General features: G+C 36.9%; 1 protein-coding gene across 1 annotated transcript in view; it reads right to left on the bottom strand.

The window, feature by feature from the left end:
* RNF169 (ring finger protein 169) overlaps nt 1–13,796 on the bottom strand; it is an 83,985-nt gene that overhangs the window by 44,766 nt on the left and 25,423 nt on the right. The window contains exon 2 of the mRNA XM_012745036.2: nt 2,555–2,628. Coding sequence (XP_012600490.2) covers nt 2,555–2,628 — 74 coding nt within the window. The remainder of the gene's footprint in view (nt 1–2,554; nt 2,629–13,796) is intronic.

Raw genomic sequence — 13,796 nt, 5'->3', positions numbered from 1 at the left:
ATTAATTAATGAATATACATCATGATCTCATTTATACTAAAAAAGACTAGAGTGTGTGTGCATGCATATGTTTATGTAAGCATATAGGGAGTCTAAAACAAAAATTACAGTACTGATACTAGGTACCTCTGGGGAAGAGAGTAGGAAGAAAGAGACAGAGGAACTTTCACATTTTGTTCTGCATATTTCTGCATTATTTTTCTTATGTTAAAAAGACGTAACTACAACATACAGCAGGAAGAAAAATAAAAATATCTAGACATATTTAGAAATACAAACCTATTCATAGAATCATAAATTTGGAAACTCACAGTGACCTCAGTAAGCATATTAACTCAAATGTCTTTGGCTAAAAAGGACATTAAGAACACACCTCCCTGTTCTTAGTAGTCCCTTAGCCTAGTTGAATATCTGAAAGAAATCACTTCCATTCTATACCAGTCCCCTTACCTAAACCTGGTTTGTTCCTAAATCTCTCACAGGTAGTAGAATTGAATAGATTATTAAATAAAGAAATACCTTTTAAAAGAACTAGAATTAGGGGAATAAAATTTTGTTAACATTTTACAGCCCACATAAAAAATTTTACTGTCACTTTAAAGTAATAAAGTATACTAAATAAAAAAATGTATTAGTAGTATGTTATACATCAAATTAATGATAATGAGTTGAGTAGAATTAACTTTCACTTACTATCCCTTGCTCAGTATAAACTTTCAAAGATCATCTTCCTTTAGGGACTCACCCAGATAATTATAAATTCACTTTGCTTTGTTTCAGAAAATACACATTCTAAGAGGCCTGTCTATCTAGTTCTCCATCCAAATGTTTAGTGCCTTTTAATGTTTTTACAGCTTCATTGAGGTATATTTTATGTATTATATATTAATAACCCATCCATTTCAAATGTATAATTCAATGATTTTTAATAAAATTACAAAGACATGGAACACATCATAAATCAGTTTTAGAAATCTTCATCACTCCAATAAAGTCTTTCATGCCCATTTACTATTAATCCCTGTTCCCACCCCCTGCTCCAAACAGCCACTAATCTACTATCTGTCTCCAGACATTTGTCTATTCTGGGTATTTTCTATGAATGTAATCATACAATATATGGTCTCTTATATCTGGCTTCTTTCACTTAGCATCTTTTTGAAGTTTATCATATGGTAGCATGTATCAGTGGTTTGTTCCTTCTTATTGCTGAATAGTATGCCATATTAGCGCTTTTTAATTTTGTGGCATGGATTTCCGTTTTGTACAATGGATGTAGGATAACTTGGATACTTGGTGTAGGGAAGAGGGATCTACTTTTATTTAACCCAAATGATGTAGGTGTTTTTCAAATTCAATCCAGTTTAATAAGGTAATATTGTCCTAGCTTCACAGAACAACATTATTCCATCAGCCTCTTTTAAAACCACTGTCCTGTACCTCCACTCTAATAGGAACAAAAAGTACAGTTCCTCAAGGTTTCCTTCATTCTCCCAAGGCTTATACAAACTTCTACTCTTCTATGCCTTCTGTTTTACCTCCTTTTTCTATCTCCTTGTTTTTTCTAAGATTATCTTCAAACTGACAGCTTTATAATTTCCATATTTTTGAAGTTTCTAAACAGGTATATTAGAAGTAAATACCGTAACTGCATAATCTGAAACTTTATTTAAGAAGAGCCTGTAGTTCTTTTGATATGGTCCCTGAAAATAATTTATTCTATTAAAAAAAAAAAGCTTTGTAAGTGGTTTAAAAAGAAACAAAACCTCACAACAACAGAACAGGAGCAAGAGGATCCAAGTCAACATGTAACACCCTCACTTAAAAAGGGAAGGTCAAAGAATATGTAGTAATTAAGCACAGTTTTCTATCATCTTTTCTCTTTAACATGCCCTTGTTAAATACTGATTTTTCATTTTTAAAATGCCACAATAGTGTTATCATCTCGCCTCTGTTTTATGATGATGCCTGATTCAGATTAAGCCAATTACTTACCTTCATAAAGTATTACATATACATATGCAGAATGATAACCTAATCAATTACAAAGCTGGGTGAAGGGTAGTGGTGCAGGGAGAAGGCTGGGAAGAATGACACAAATCCAGCAACATATTTCTTATTGCCAGCCTTTTTAAAGTTTTACTTCTGTAGGCAATTCCCACAATTAGTTTGAAACATGAAAAATAAGATAATATGGAGATAAATAAAAGCCTTACCAATGGTTAACGTTTCTAAAGAAATTATTTCACTATCCCCTTACTGGCCTATGGGACAGTTCTTCTGGAGTACTTAACAGAGTGAAAGTGATTAAAGACCAGCTACGTGTAATTAGAAGAACCGTGTAAGATAAGGAAAACTAATACAAGTAATTATACCTATAATCCTAGCACTTTGGAACCCTGAGGTGGGAGGACTGCTTGAGCCCAGGAGCTGGAGGATGCAGTGAGCTGTGATTGTGCCACTGCACCCCAGTGATAGAGCAAGACCCTGAAGGAGAGGGGAGGGGGGGAGGGGAGGGGAGGGGAGGGGAGGTATGATAATATATATACTATACCTTTCTCAGGTTTTCATATTCTTCACGAAGTTCCCCAGGTTTGCTTAATTTGATTGGTGCTCTGAATATAAAGTCTGGAAGAAAGGGAAAAGAAAATACCTTTTAACAGGACTTTTTATGGAAGGAAGCAAGACCTTGTCCTGCTGCCCCCATACTGTAAATCACATTAAAAACTGTGTTCATCTTAATTTGAATATTCATTCACTCATTTAACAAATATTATTAAAGGCTATAAATCAGGCACTGTTCTAAGCACTGGGGAGAAGCACTGAACAAATGAAGTCCTTGCAGGATCGCTTAAGCCCAAGAGCTTGAGGTTGTAGTGAGCTATGATGACACCACTGTACTCTAGTTCAGGAGACAGATCATGGAGCTTATAATCTTGTGGAGGAAAACACACAATAAAACAAATAAGTGTGTATATATACTATGATTGTATGTGTATATATACTATGACTAAATGCTACAGAAGAAAAGAAATGTACGGTAGGAAAAAAAGGTAATTTTATTCAGGGTGATGTAGAAGGACATACAGTTTGGATTTTGGTCCCTCCATCTCCCACGTTGAAATTTGATCTTCAGTGTTGGAGATGGGACCAGGTGGGAGGAGTTTGGGTCATGGAGGCAGGTCCCTCATGAATAGCTTGGTGCCCTCCTCACATACTGAGGTCTCACTTTATTAGTTCACACTAGAGCTGGTTTTAAAAAAGCCTGGCACCACCTCCTCCCTCTCTGGCTCCTCTCACCGTGTGGCATGCCTCCTCCTTCCCCTTCCACCTTGACTGGAAGCTCCCTGAAGCCCTCACCAGAAGCAGATGCTGGTGTCACACTTCTTGTACAGTCTGCAGAACCATAAGGCAAATAAATCTGTTTTCTTTATAAATTACCCAGCCTCAGGTATTTTCTTTACAGCAATGTAAAATGGACTAACACAAAAGGACTCACTGATAAAAGGAACATGTTAAAAGACCTCAAGGAAAAACTAAACTGAAAGCTTTAGTTCAATCTTACCAAGTAACATTATTTTTTAGAGACTCTTTTTTAGAGACTGAGTCTCGCTCTGTCACCCAGGCTAGAGTGCAGTGGCATAATCATAGCTTACTGCAACCTCAAACTTCTGGAGTCAAGTGATCCTCCTACCTCAGCTTACCAAGTAGCTGGGACTATAGGAGTGCACTACCATGCACAGCTAATTTTTCTATTTTTTGTAGATAACATGTTCTATGTTGCCCAGGCTGGTCTCAAACTCCTGGACTCAAGTGATCCTCCTGCCTCCGCCTCACAAGTAGCACAGGCCCACACCACAATACCCAGCCATTGCTAAGTAACATTTTAAATAAGCTGAAGTTTTATTCATAATGCTGTATTTTACTATTTCTCAACAATGCCAAAGCATATAACATGCATATATAATCTTGTATATATTTTCAGTATATAACCTAATTCTTTTTTAATCCTCAAAGCCTTCGGTGATTTTGATTGGCCTATAGAATAAAGTCAAAACTTTTCAACATGTCATTCAAGGTTTTCCAGAGACCGGTCACAATTTTATCTTTCTAAAGCACTGTATCTCTCAGCTCTTAACAGTCTAGTCACAACATATATATATGCTATATAGTATTTTCAAATCTTTTATGCTGTTTTCTCAGCTGAAACTCTGTCTTCTCCCCTTCTCTGTATGTTTTTTAAATCCAAGACATCAGGCCATAGGAGACATAATACATGTTGGTTATATAAATAGATGATAAAAATCCAAGTTAAGAACAGGAATAAAAGTCTTAAGTACTTTAAAAAGGTGGGGGAAAGTACACACTCTACCTCCTTAAATGTACATGACCCTTCTTTACACCCTCTGCGTATATTTAGTAATCTAAATAGAATATTAATTTTAAGACTGATAACTCTATATCCCATTGAGGTTGATACAATATTTGTTCTAGAAAAGTAGGCTCCCCAAAAAGTTGCCTTTTGTCTTTTTTCAGTTGTCTCAATTATTTTAGAAAGACTCTTATTTAGTATATTAAGGAATGAAGAAGATACTTAGAAACATTAGGTCCAATGCAAATACAGAAAATAGTAATTTAAATGTCCACCAAGTACTACAGAATAGTTAGATCGAGTTTGGGAGGCAAACATTCCATCACCTTCACCCACTTAAAAAAAAGTCCCGATGACTATTTTTGTCCCTTAAGCACATTTCCAATTATAGGCAAATAGTATTTAAAATTAGATGCTTTAAAAGAGAAAAGGCAAGAAGGAAGAGAAAATAAAACCCTTAAGGCAAAAAAGTATTTTACATCCATTTACTGAAAACCTATTACATATAAGATATTTCATACACATTTTCTGTATGAATTTTCACAGAAACTTTATAAGGTAGGTATTATACCCATTTTAAAGTAAGAAAAATGAAGGTCTAAATGACTTGGCCTAAGGCCACAGAGCTAGCTCACAGCAAAGCAGGAAGAAAAGCTTTAATAGGAATAAACAGGAAAATCATATAATGATTAAAAGGTAACTCATCCAGAGTTGAGCACAATCTCTCTCCCCTGCTACAAAACCCACTGTAGTAACCCCCTTGAGTAAAGTCTTCCTTACTATCTTTAAAAAAAAAAAAAAAAAGCCAACCTGTCAAGAAGATATAACAATCATAAACTTGCATGAATGTGTATTATAACAAAAACTAATAATATTATAAGGAAAAATTAATCCAAAATTACACTAAGAAATTTTAACACACCAGTTACAAAAAGATCAGGCAGACTAAAAGGTAGTAAAAATATAGAAAAATTGAACAATCAAATTAACTTGATAATATATTTTATATTTATGTACCCAATCAACAAAATACGTATTCCTTAAAGCGAACAAGGAACAATTAAAAATACTGATAATAAGGCCGGGCGCTGTGGCTCACGCCTGTAATCCTAGCTCTTGGGAGGCCGAGGCGGGCGGATTGCTCAAGGTCAGGAGTTCAAAACCAGCCTGAGCGAGACCCCGTCTCTACTATAAATAGAAAGAAATTAATTGGCCAACTGATATATATATAAAAAATTAGCCGGGCATGGTGGCGCATGCCTGTAGTCCCAGCTACTCGGGAGGCTGAGGCAGGAGGATCGCTTGAGCCCAGGAGTTTGAGGTTGCTGTGAGCTAGGCTGACGCCACGGCACTCACTCTAGCCTGGGCAACAAAGTGAGACTCTGTCTCAAAAAAAAAAAAAAAAAAAAAAAAAAAAAAAAAAAAATACTGATAATATACTAGGTCACAATGAAGTTTCAAAAAATTTCAAAGAATTCTTATTATACACACTTTGTTCTTTGATCCTGGCTACCATTTTCCAAGCCTAGTTTTCTAGCTACCTGGTTGGTGGTTGGGTTACCCAATATTCTTTGTCAATAAATTCCTTTTCTAATTAAATTTACCAGAGTAGATTTCTGCAGATCACAACTAACCCTGGCTGATTCAATTTTTCACATGGTATTTTGAAATGACCAATAAACCAGTGTCTAGTAAAACTAATTAAAAAAAAAAAAGTACACAAAATAAGATTAAGAATAAAAAGGGAGACCTAGATATCGAGGTGAGTTTAAATCTCCAGAAACTATTACAACAATGTTGTAATGAATGATTTTGCATATATATCATTTTTAATATCTGCTAATATATCCACAGGATAAACTGCTGGAATCAGAATCTCTGGGTCAAAGGATACTACCAAATTGCCCTTACTTCATGAAGCCTATATCAATTTATAGTCCTACCAGCAATGCATGAGTACCATTTCCTCACACCTTTTCCAACAGTGTGTTGAAACTTTTCAGTTTTGCCAATAGATGAAATTTTGTACCTTATATATTTATTTTATGAGTGAAATTGATTACTTATTATATGAGTAAGAGTAATTTGCTTTGATATGAAATATAATGCATTTCCTTTATTCCTCCTTCTATTACTATTTTCTTCTTGATTTGCTGAAGCTCTCTCTATATAAGGAAAATTAACCTTATGTAACAGGAATAGCAATACTTTTCTCAGCTTATCATTTGTGTTGACTTTGCTTACAGTGGTTATTTTTATGTAGTTACATAAATCAAACTTTTCTTTTATGGCTTCTGCATTTTATATCATATTTAGAAAGACCTTCCTCAGGCCAAGATATAACAACAAATTCTATCATAGTTTCTTCTGGTACAATGCATAAGATTCTTCTGAGATCTACTTTTAAAAATTCTAAATCTTTATTTTTATTTGGGAAGCAACATAAGGAACATAATCTTATTCAGGTTTATAAATAAGAGACTAAAAATATTTTAGTGATAGCCTGGTAGAAATAATTTTCACTTACTATTGGAGGAATTCCAATCTTTATTTGGTACAAAATGTCTCAAGAGCTTAACATCTTCATCTTTTATTTATTTTTTATTTAATTTTTTTAGAGACTTAATCTCACTCTGTTGCCCAGGCTAAGAGGGCAATGATATGATCATAGCTCACTGCATCCTCAAACTCCTGGGCTCAAACAATCCTCTTTCCTCATCCTTTGGAGTTGCTGGGGCTACAGGCACAGGCCACCACACCCAGCAAATGTTTTTTTTTTTTTATTATTTGTTTGGAGACAAGCGTCCTGCTGTATTGCCCAAGCTGGTCTCCAACTCCTGGGTTCAAGCAATCCTCCCACCTCAACCTTGGAGTAGCTGGGAATGCAGACGAGAACCACTGCACCCTACTTTCATCTTTTATATAGTGTAAATAATATAGTTAAAAGCCTGATCCCCAACTTAGAAGCTTCAGAGTCTCATATAAGTCAGTCTCAACTTCCTTTTCTGTAAAATCAGAATAATACCTATCATGACAGGCCATTATGAGGATCAAATGAGTGTAATAAGAATGAAAACACTCTATAAACTAATTCAGCCAGTAGAGTGGCATGCAGCAGAATTTAAGTATAAAATTGTGTCTGGTGTTAGTAGGATAACACTCTTTAAATTGTGGCTTGATCCAATTTATTTCCAAGTACAACTTATAAGAAACAAAGGTAATGATCCAACTACTTTGATATGTATATTATATCAAAAGTTAAATTCACCTTGGGAATTTATTAAGAAATCTCAAAGTTCACATATAAGGCCAAGTAGAAACTGGGTATACTGACTGAAATCTTACTATGCCTCTGCCTTATTTGAGAGAAAAAGGCAATGAGCAGGGGTAGGAGTGGGGTACCAATTTATATTCATCAAAATTAGTACTGATATAAGTCTGCTTAATCTTGGATGTATAATACTTTAAGTATACGAAATGCTAAAAAGTCAAGATCATTTTCTGTCCTGACTAGGACTGTACTCCATTAAATGGTGCCATACCTAAAAGCTCAAAAATTACACAGAGTACTTACAGTATTTCTTGAATACTAAAACAGTTAAGCATAAAATGTTGTGAGTTGGTCCAATGTGACATTAACTGAAACATTTAATCCTATTTCCTACTTGAACAATGCCCTCTAGAAATGCCAAGAAGGAAGCTGGATACAGTGGCTGACAGCTGTAATCTCAGTGCTTTGATAGGCTAAGGTGGGAGGATCACTCCAGCACAAGAGTTCAAAGCTGCAATGAGCTATGACTGTGCCTGTGAATGGCCACTGCATTCCAGCCTGAGTGGCATAGAGAGACCTCATCTCTTAAAAAAAAAAAAAAAAAAAAAAAAAATCCCTGCAATAAATAAATAAAAATAGCTAATCTTTCTTTCTTTCTTTCTTTCTTTCTTTCTTTCTTTCTTTCTTTCTTTCTTTCTTTCTTTCTTTCTTTCTTTCTTTCTTTCTTTCTTTCTTTTTTATTTATTTATTTAAGACAGGGTCTCACTCTGTTATCCAGGCTAGAGTGCAGTGGTATGATCACAGTTTACTGTAGCCTCGAACTCCAGGGCTCAAGCGATCCTCCTGCCTCAGCCTCGCAAAGTGCTGGGATTACAGGTGTGAGCCACTATACCCAGCCAGTTTTTAAACTAAATTTTTAGAGATTGGGTCTTGCTATGCTGCTCAGGCTGGTCTCAAACTCCTGGATTCAAGCAATGCTCCCATCTTAGCCTCCCAAAGTGCTGTGATTACAGGTGTGAGCCACCACGCCGGGCCAAAAACAGCTAACATTTAATGAGAGCACACTATATGTTAAATGTTACATACACACACATACTGCAGGGAAGAGGTGACATAGCAGGCCTAACTGCCTATCCTTAAAAAAGCTGATTTACAAGGTTGGTCCCTGGCTGGTGCTGAGGAACTTGAGTTTGAGGTTCCCACTGTGATAAGAGTGGTTCATTGTACCTAAACTGTTTGTGGAAACAATATAGTTTATGCTGAACACCTGCTTTCCTGCTGGGAGTCTGAAATTTTGGCACATGTTAGACAGAGAATGCTTATGTCATCACCTCATAATAAAACTCTACAGCCTAAGTCTCTAATGAGTTTCCCTGGTTGACAACATTTCATGCATTGCCACAACTTCTTGCTGGAGGAAATAAACATTCCCTGTGTCTCCACCAAAAGAAGACTCTGGAAGCTTGCATAGCTTCAGTGATACAGACCCAAATCAGTAGAGGGAGAAAGCACATGGGGTGAAGTCTGGGTTACCCCTGTAATAAATCACAGCTGTAATAAATCACAGCAGGGAGTAAACTATGTGCTGAGTCCTTTAAGTTCCCTTAGTGAATCAGTGAACCTGTGAGTGGCCCTGGCGACCTCCCAACACACACACACACACAAGTCATACCATGGACTTAAACTCTCTTTAGATCTTAGTTTCTACCTGAGAAATGAAGGCAACACATTAGATAACTTCTAAAGTTAATAATTCAGTGATAATACTTTTATTTTACTTTTATTTCCTACTATTTCAATTTTATTTCCTATTTCTCTGAATTCTGTAAAACTCTATTAAAGTTTAATACTATGGGTAAAATGTTATATTAGGATTTTAAACTTACACAAGAGTAGTCATAACATCAAAACAATTTCTTTGAAGCCTTACAAAATCGTGGTGTTTCAATCTACTTAGTCTAACATGAGAAATGGATCAGAAAAATGAAAATCTTTCCTTTTAAATAAATCCAAGTCTCTCACAATGTCTCTTAAAGCTGAATGCATGGCCAGGTAGTGGCTCACACCTGTAATCCTGGCACTCTGGGAGGCCGAGGCAGGAGGATTGCTTGAGCTCAGGGGTTCGAGACCAGCCTGAGCAAGAGCGAGACCCTGTCTCTACTAAAAATAGAAAAATTAGCTGGGCATCTTGGTATGCCCAGCTACTCGGGAGGCTGAGGCAGTAGAATCCATAGTCCCAGCTACTCGGGAGGCTGAGGCAGGAGGATCACTGAGCCCTGGAGTTTGAGGTTGCTGTGAGCTAGGATGATGCCACAGCACTCTACTCAGGGCAACAGAGTAAGACTCTGTCTCAAAATAAAAGTTAAAGCTGAATGCAGAACATGTATGCACTCAACATTATTAATTATATTAAGATATTTATTATTAACCTTTCAGATTCCCTGATTTTTAATAAAGAACTATCTATCACTTACAATAAAATAGTTTGTGTCTGCTGATGTGGGGCTTTACTTTTCTTAGTTTCCTCTTTACTTCTCTTGCCTTCTTGAAGTCATATGTCAGCCTCCTCCACCCCAAAAGAGGAAACTGTGGTTGAAATGACAGCAACACTACCACAAAAGCAGAGCAACAACGTGTCAAGTCAGACCCAGAAAGGACAACACCATCTTCCTTAGTCCAAAGGAGTTAGTGACAAATCTACCAACCCTTCCACCTCACAGAAAAGAAATGCTGGAAACTACTTCAGGTGTCATTGAGATGCTGAATATCTTAGCATTTCTAAACAAATCCGATGACTGGAGTACTTTCTTAATGCCTATCCTCTGACTATTATTATGCTTAATAGGAAGAGAAACTCTCTAAGGATATGATACCCTAAGAATGACACACATCTGTGGCCAGTGACCTAAGCTGAGTATTGCATTTAGTCTAATGTGAATTGTAGAAATAGCTATAGTTCCCTGAAGATCCTTCCTGAAAAAGGATTTTCTCTTGGGTGTGGTGACTAGTTACTAACAAAGGCAAACAAACAAACAAGATAGACGTTTTGCTAATTGCATCAAACCATCAAGAACAAAGTATCACTGTTGAAGTATCCACACACTCAAAGCAAAATTAGAAAAAGAATTTCATTCAACTGTATTGGGACGATATTATCCTAACAACTCTCAAATCCAAAGGTAATGACCTCTTAGTACTTGAATATGCTTGAGTTTTTATCCTTGCAGGTTCAATTTCTTATGAGTGCAGCAGAATGAAAAAGAATATTGGACTTACTGAGTCCCAAAACCTAAATCCTAATTTGAAAATCCCCACTTACTAGCTATTTGTCCTTTGACAAAATTTAAAAAAAAAAAGAATCTCTTTATGTTGAATTTCCTCATCTGTAACTTCGTAATAATAATTTAACCATATCTCAGAACTATAGACAAAATTAATAATGAATTCAAAAGCCTGTAAGCTGTTAAGTGTTTGGTGGATTACTTAGGACAATACACATATATGTTTATATTAGTATCTGCTGTAAAGTGGTTAACGAAGGACTAATATATTTTCCTTAAACATACAGAAATAGTTTTTTATAATCACAAGAGTTGGTTCTATACCACATATATTTCAATATGACATAAGAGGCCATCTATATGACATGGCCTCTGCCTACCTCTTCAGTTTCATATCACTTCATCCCCTGCCTACTTTATATTACATCAACAGCTACGATTCCTGGGCCAAACCATGCTATTTCCGCCTCCATGCCTGTGCCTGAAATGCCCTTACCTTCCACTCTTACTCTCCACAGATACCAGGCAAAAAACAATTCATCCTTAAAATTCAGTTTAAATTTCTGCAGAGCTTAAGATAATAAAACAAAGCCAAAAGATAAACTTGGAAAAAGTAATATTTGCCACACACACAAGAGGTTAATTTCCATCTCTATCACCACTGCTAGCATCATCATGATGGCTGACAGATCCAAGGATTCTGGGAGGCTGAGGCAGGAGGATTGCTTAAGCTCAGGAGTTTGAGACCAGCCTGAGCAAAAGCAAGACTCTGTCTCTACTAAAAATAGAAAAATTAGCCATGTGTCATGGTGCACACCTTAGTCTCAGCTACTCAGGAGGTTGAGGCAGGAGGATCGCTTGAGCCCAGGCGTTTGAGGTTGCAGTGAACTACGATGACACTTCTGTACTCTACCCAGGGTGACAGAGCAAGACTCTGTCACAAAATAAAAAGAAAAACCTAATGACTGGAAACAATCTAAATGTCCTTCAAATAGAGACTGATAAAATAATCAGATGACTGGTACACTATGGATCTATTTCTATACTGTCTGGTTTTACTCCTGGTCTGATTTCTTTGTTTACTTGTAGTTTTTGTTAGAATGACATTCATTGTGTATGAAAACTGTGCAGGCTCTGGGTGATGTTATGTTCCTACAAAAGATGCACCGTGTTCTCTGACAGGCAGTTAGAACGAGGCTAGATCACCTCACAATCCAAACAGCACATGAACTGACTCAAAGCTGGCTGCAGTCTTTGTAAAGCCTATAAAGCTCATTCTACCCTGGCTTGTATCCCTCCAAGGGTCCAACTGAGAGTCCAGTGTGTTTACCAAGACTATATTCCTTGAAAGATCATGAACTTTTTGCTTCTTAAGACTGAAGAACTGTTAAATCTGCCTTCCTTTCCAGGAGCTTTCTGCAAGGTTTTTTAGCCTTTAACCCTGCCCAGTTTAAGAATCAGCAAATGCCTCAGATAAAAGCAGGTGGAAGAGGGTAGGGATGGACCTCCCTTCTCTCTGGGATCTTGGCCTCTCAAGCTCTGGTTGCCTTGGCAGCTCTGAACTACAATTTTTGTATGCCCAGCCTCATGAAGAAAGCTCTGCTGACTTTCTGCCTCTTAATAACTGCAGTCTCCCTTTGCCAAGAATCCACAAATGTCTGAAATCCTGGCTGCCTTGGCAACTTACAATGCCTTCATATAGATTTTCTTTTTAATCAGGCTCTTCCAGTCATTCTCAGGAGTTTTTGTCTGCTACATTCTGCTCCATCATAACCAAAAGCAAAATCTACATACTTCATAAGCACCAAAGACAAGATTTTCATGATGAAACTACAAACCCAAAATCAAGCAAAATCATTTTTTAAAGTATGAGGTGAAGCATAACATAGGGCAAATGTGCATATATTTGAGGAAAGAAAAAAGGATCAACAAGGGATGAATTAATAAAGATAAGGCTCCTCGGAGAAGGTGAATTATATTAGGCATCAAGAAAAAGTACTGGCCACTCTAGCCTGGGCAACAGAGCAAGACTTGGTCTCAATTTAAAAAAAGAGAATAGAAAAGAAAAAAAAAAAGTACTGGCAAAGAAAAGAAAGCCAATGCTGGCAAAGAAACCAGATGAGCAAAGGCAGAAATGAGTATGTTGTGTCAGATACAGTTGGATAGGGTAGAGAGCAGTGGGAGGTAATGCTAGAGGGATGAGATGAAAGTAGTCTATGAGAGGGCCTAAATGCCAATGCCTAGTACTGGAGCCTGAGGATAATTCTAGAGACAAAAGAATTACTTACATATTCCTAAGTCTGAATGGTATGGAAGAGGCATAAAACTCTTCTCTAAGATTAATCTAAAAATGATAATAAGGATGGAATAGAGTTAAGGGTGGGGCAATCAGTTACTGACCTAACACAGTAATAAAGACATAAGGTGATAAAGACCGGGAGCTCACACCTGTAATCCTAGCACTATGGGAGCCCAAGGCAGGAGGATTGCTTGAGGCCAGGGGTTTGAGATCAGCCTGAGCAAGATCCTTTCTCTACAAAAAGTAGAAGAATTAGCCAGGCATGGTGGTGCACACCTATAGTCCCAGCTACTCAAGGAGGCTGAGGCAGGAGGACCACTTGAGCCCAGGAACCTAAGGCTGCAGTGAGCTATGATGATGCCACTAGACTCTAGCCCCAGACAACAGAGTAAGACTGCCTAAAAAAAAAAAAAAAAAAAAAAAAGACAAGGTAATAAGAATGAAGGAAGAAACAGGCCTAAATTAAAAAAAAAAAAACTGGAAAAACTAGGGAGGATAAAGTAGAGGATAATCAGAGGATAAAGTCATCTCTAAAGGAACTAAAATGGTAATAGGAAAGAAATAAAGAAGCTG

Source organism: Microcebus murinus, chromosome 4 (genome assembly GCF_040939455.1).
Source record: "Microcebus murinus isolate Inina chromosome 4, M.murinus_Inina_mat1.0, whole genome shotgun sequence".
NCBI classification, from domain to species: Eukaryota; Metazoa; Chordata; class Mammalia; order Primates; family Cheirogaleidae; genus Microcebus; species Microcebus murinus.
This window is presented reverse-complemented; position numbering and strand designations above follow the sequence as displayed.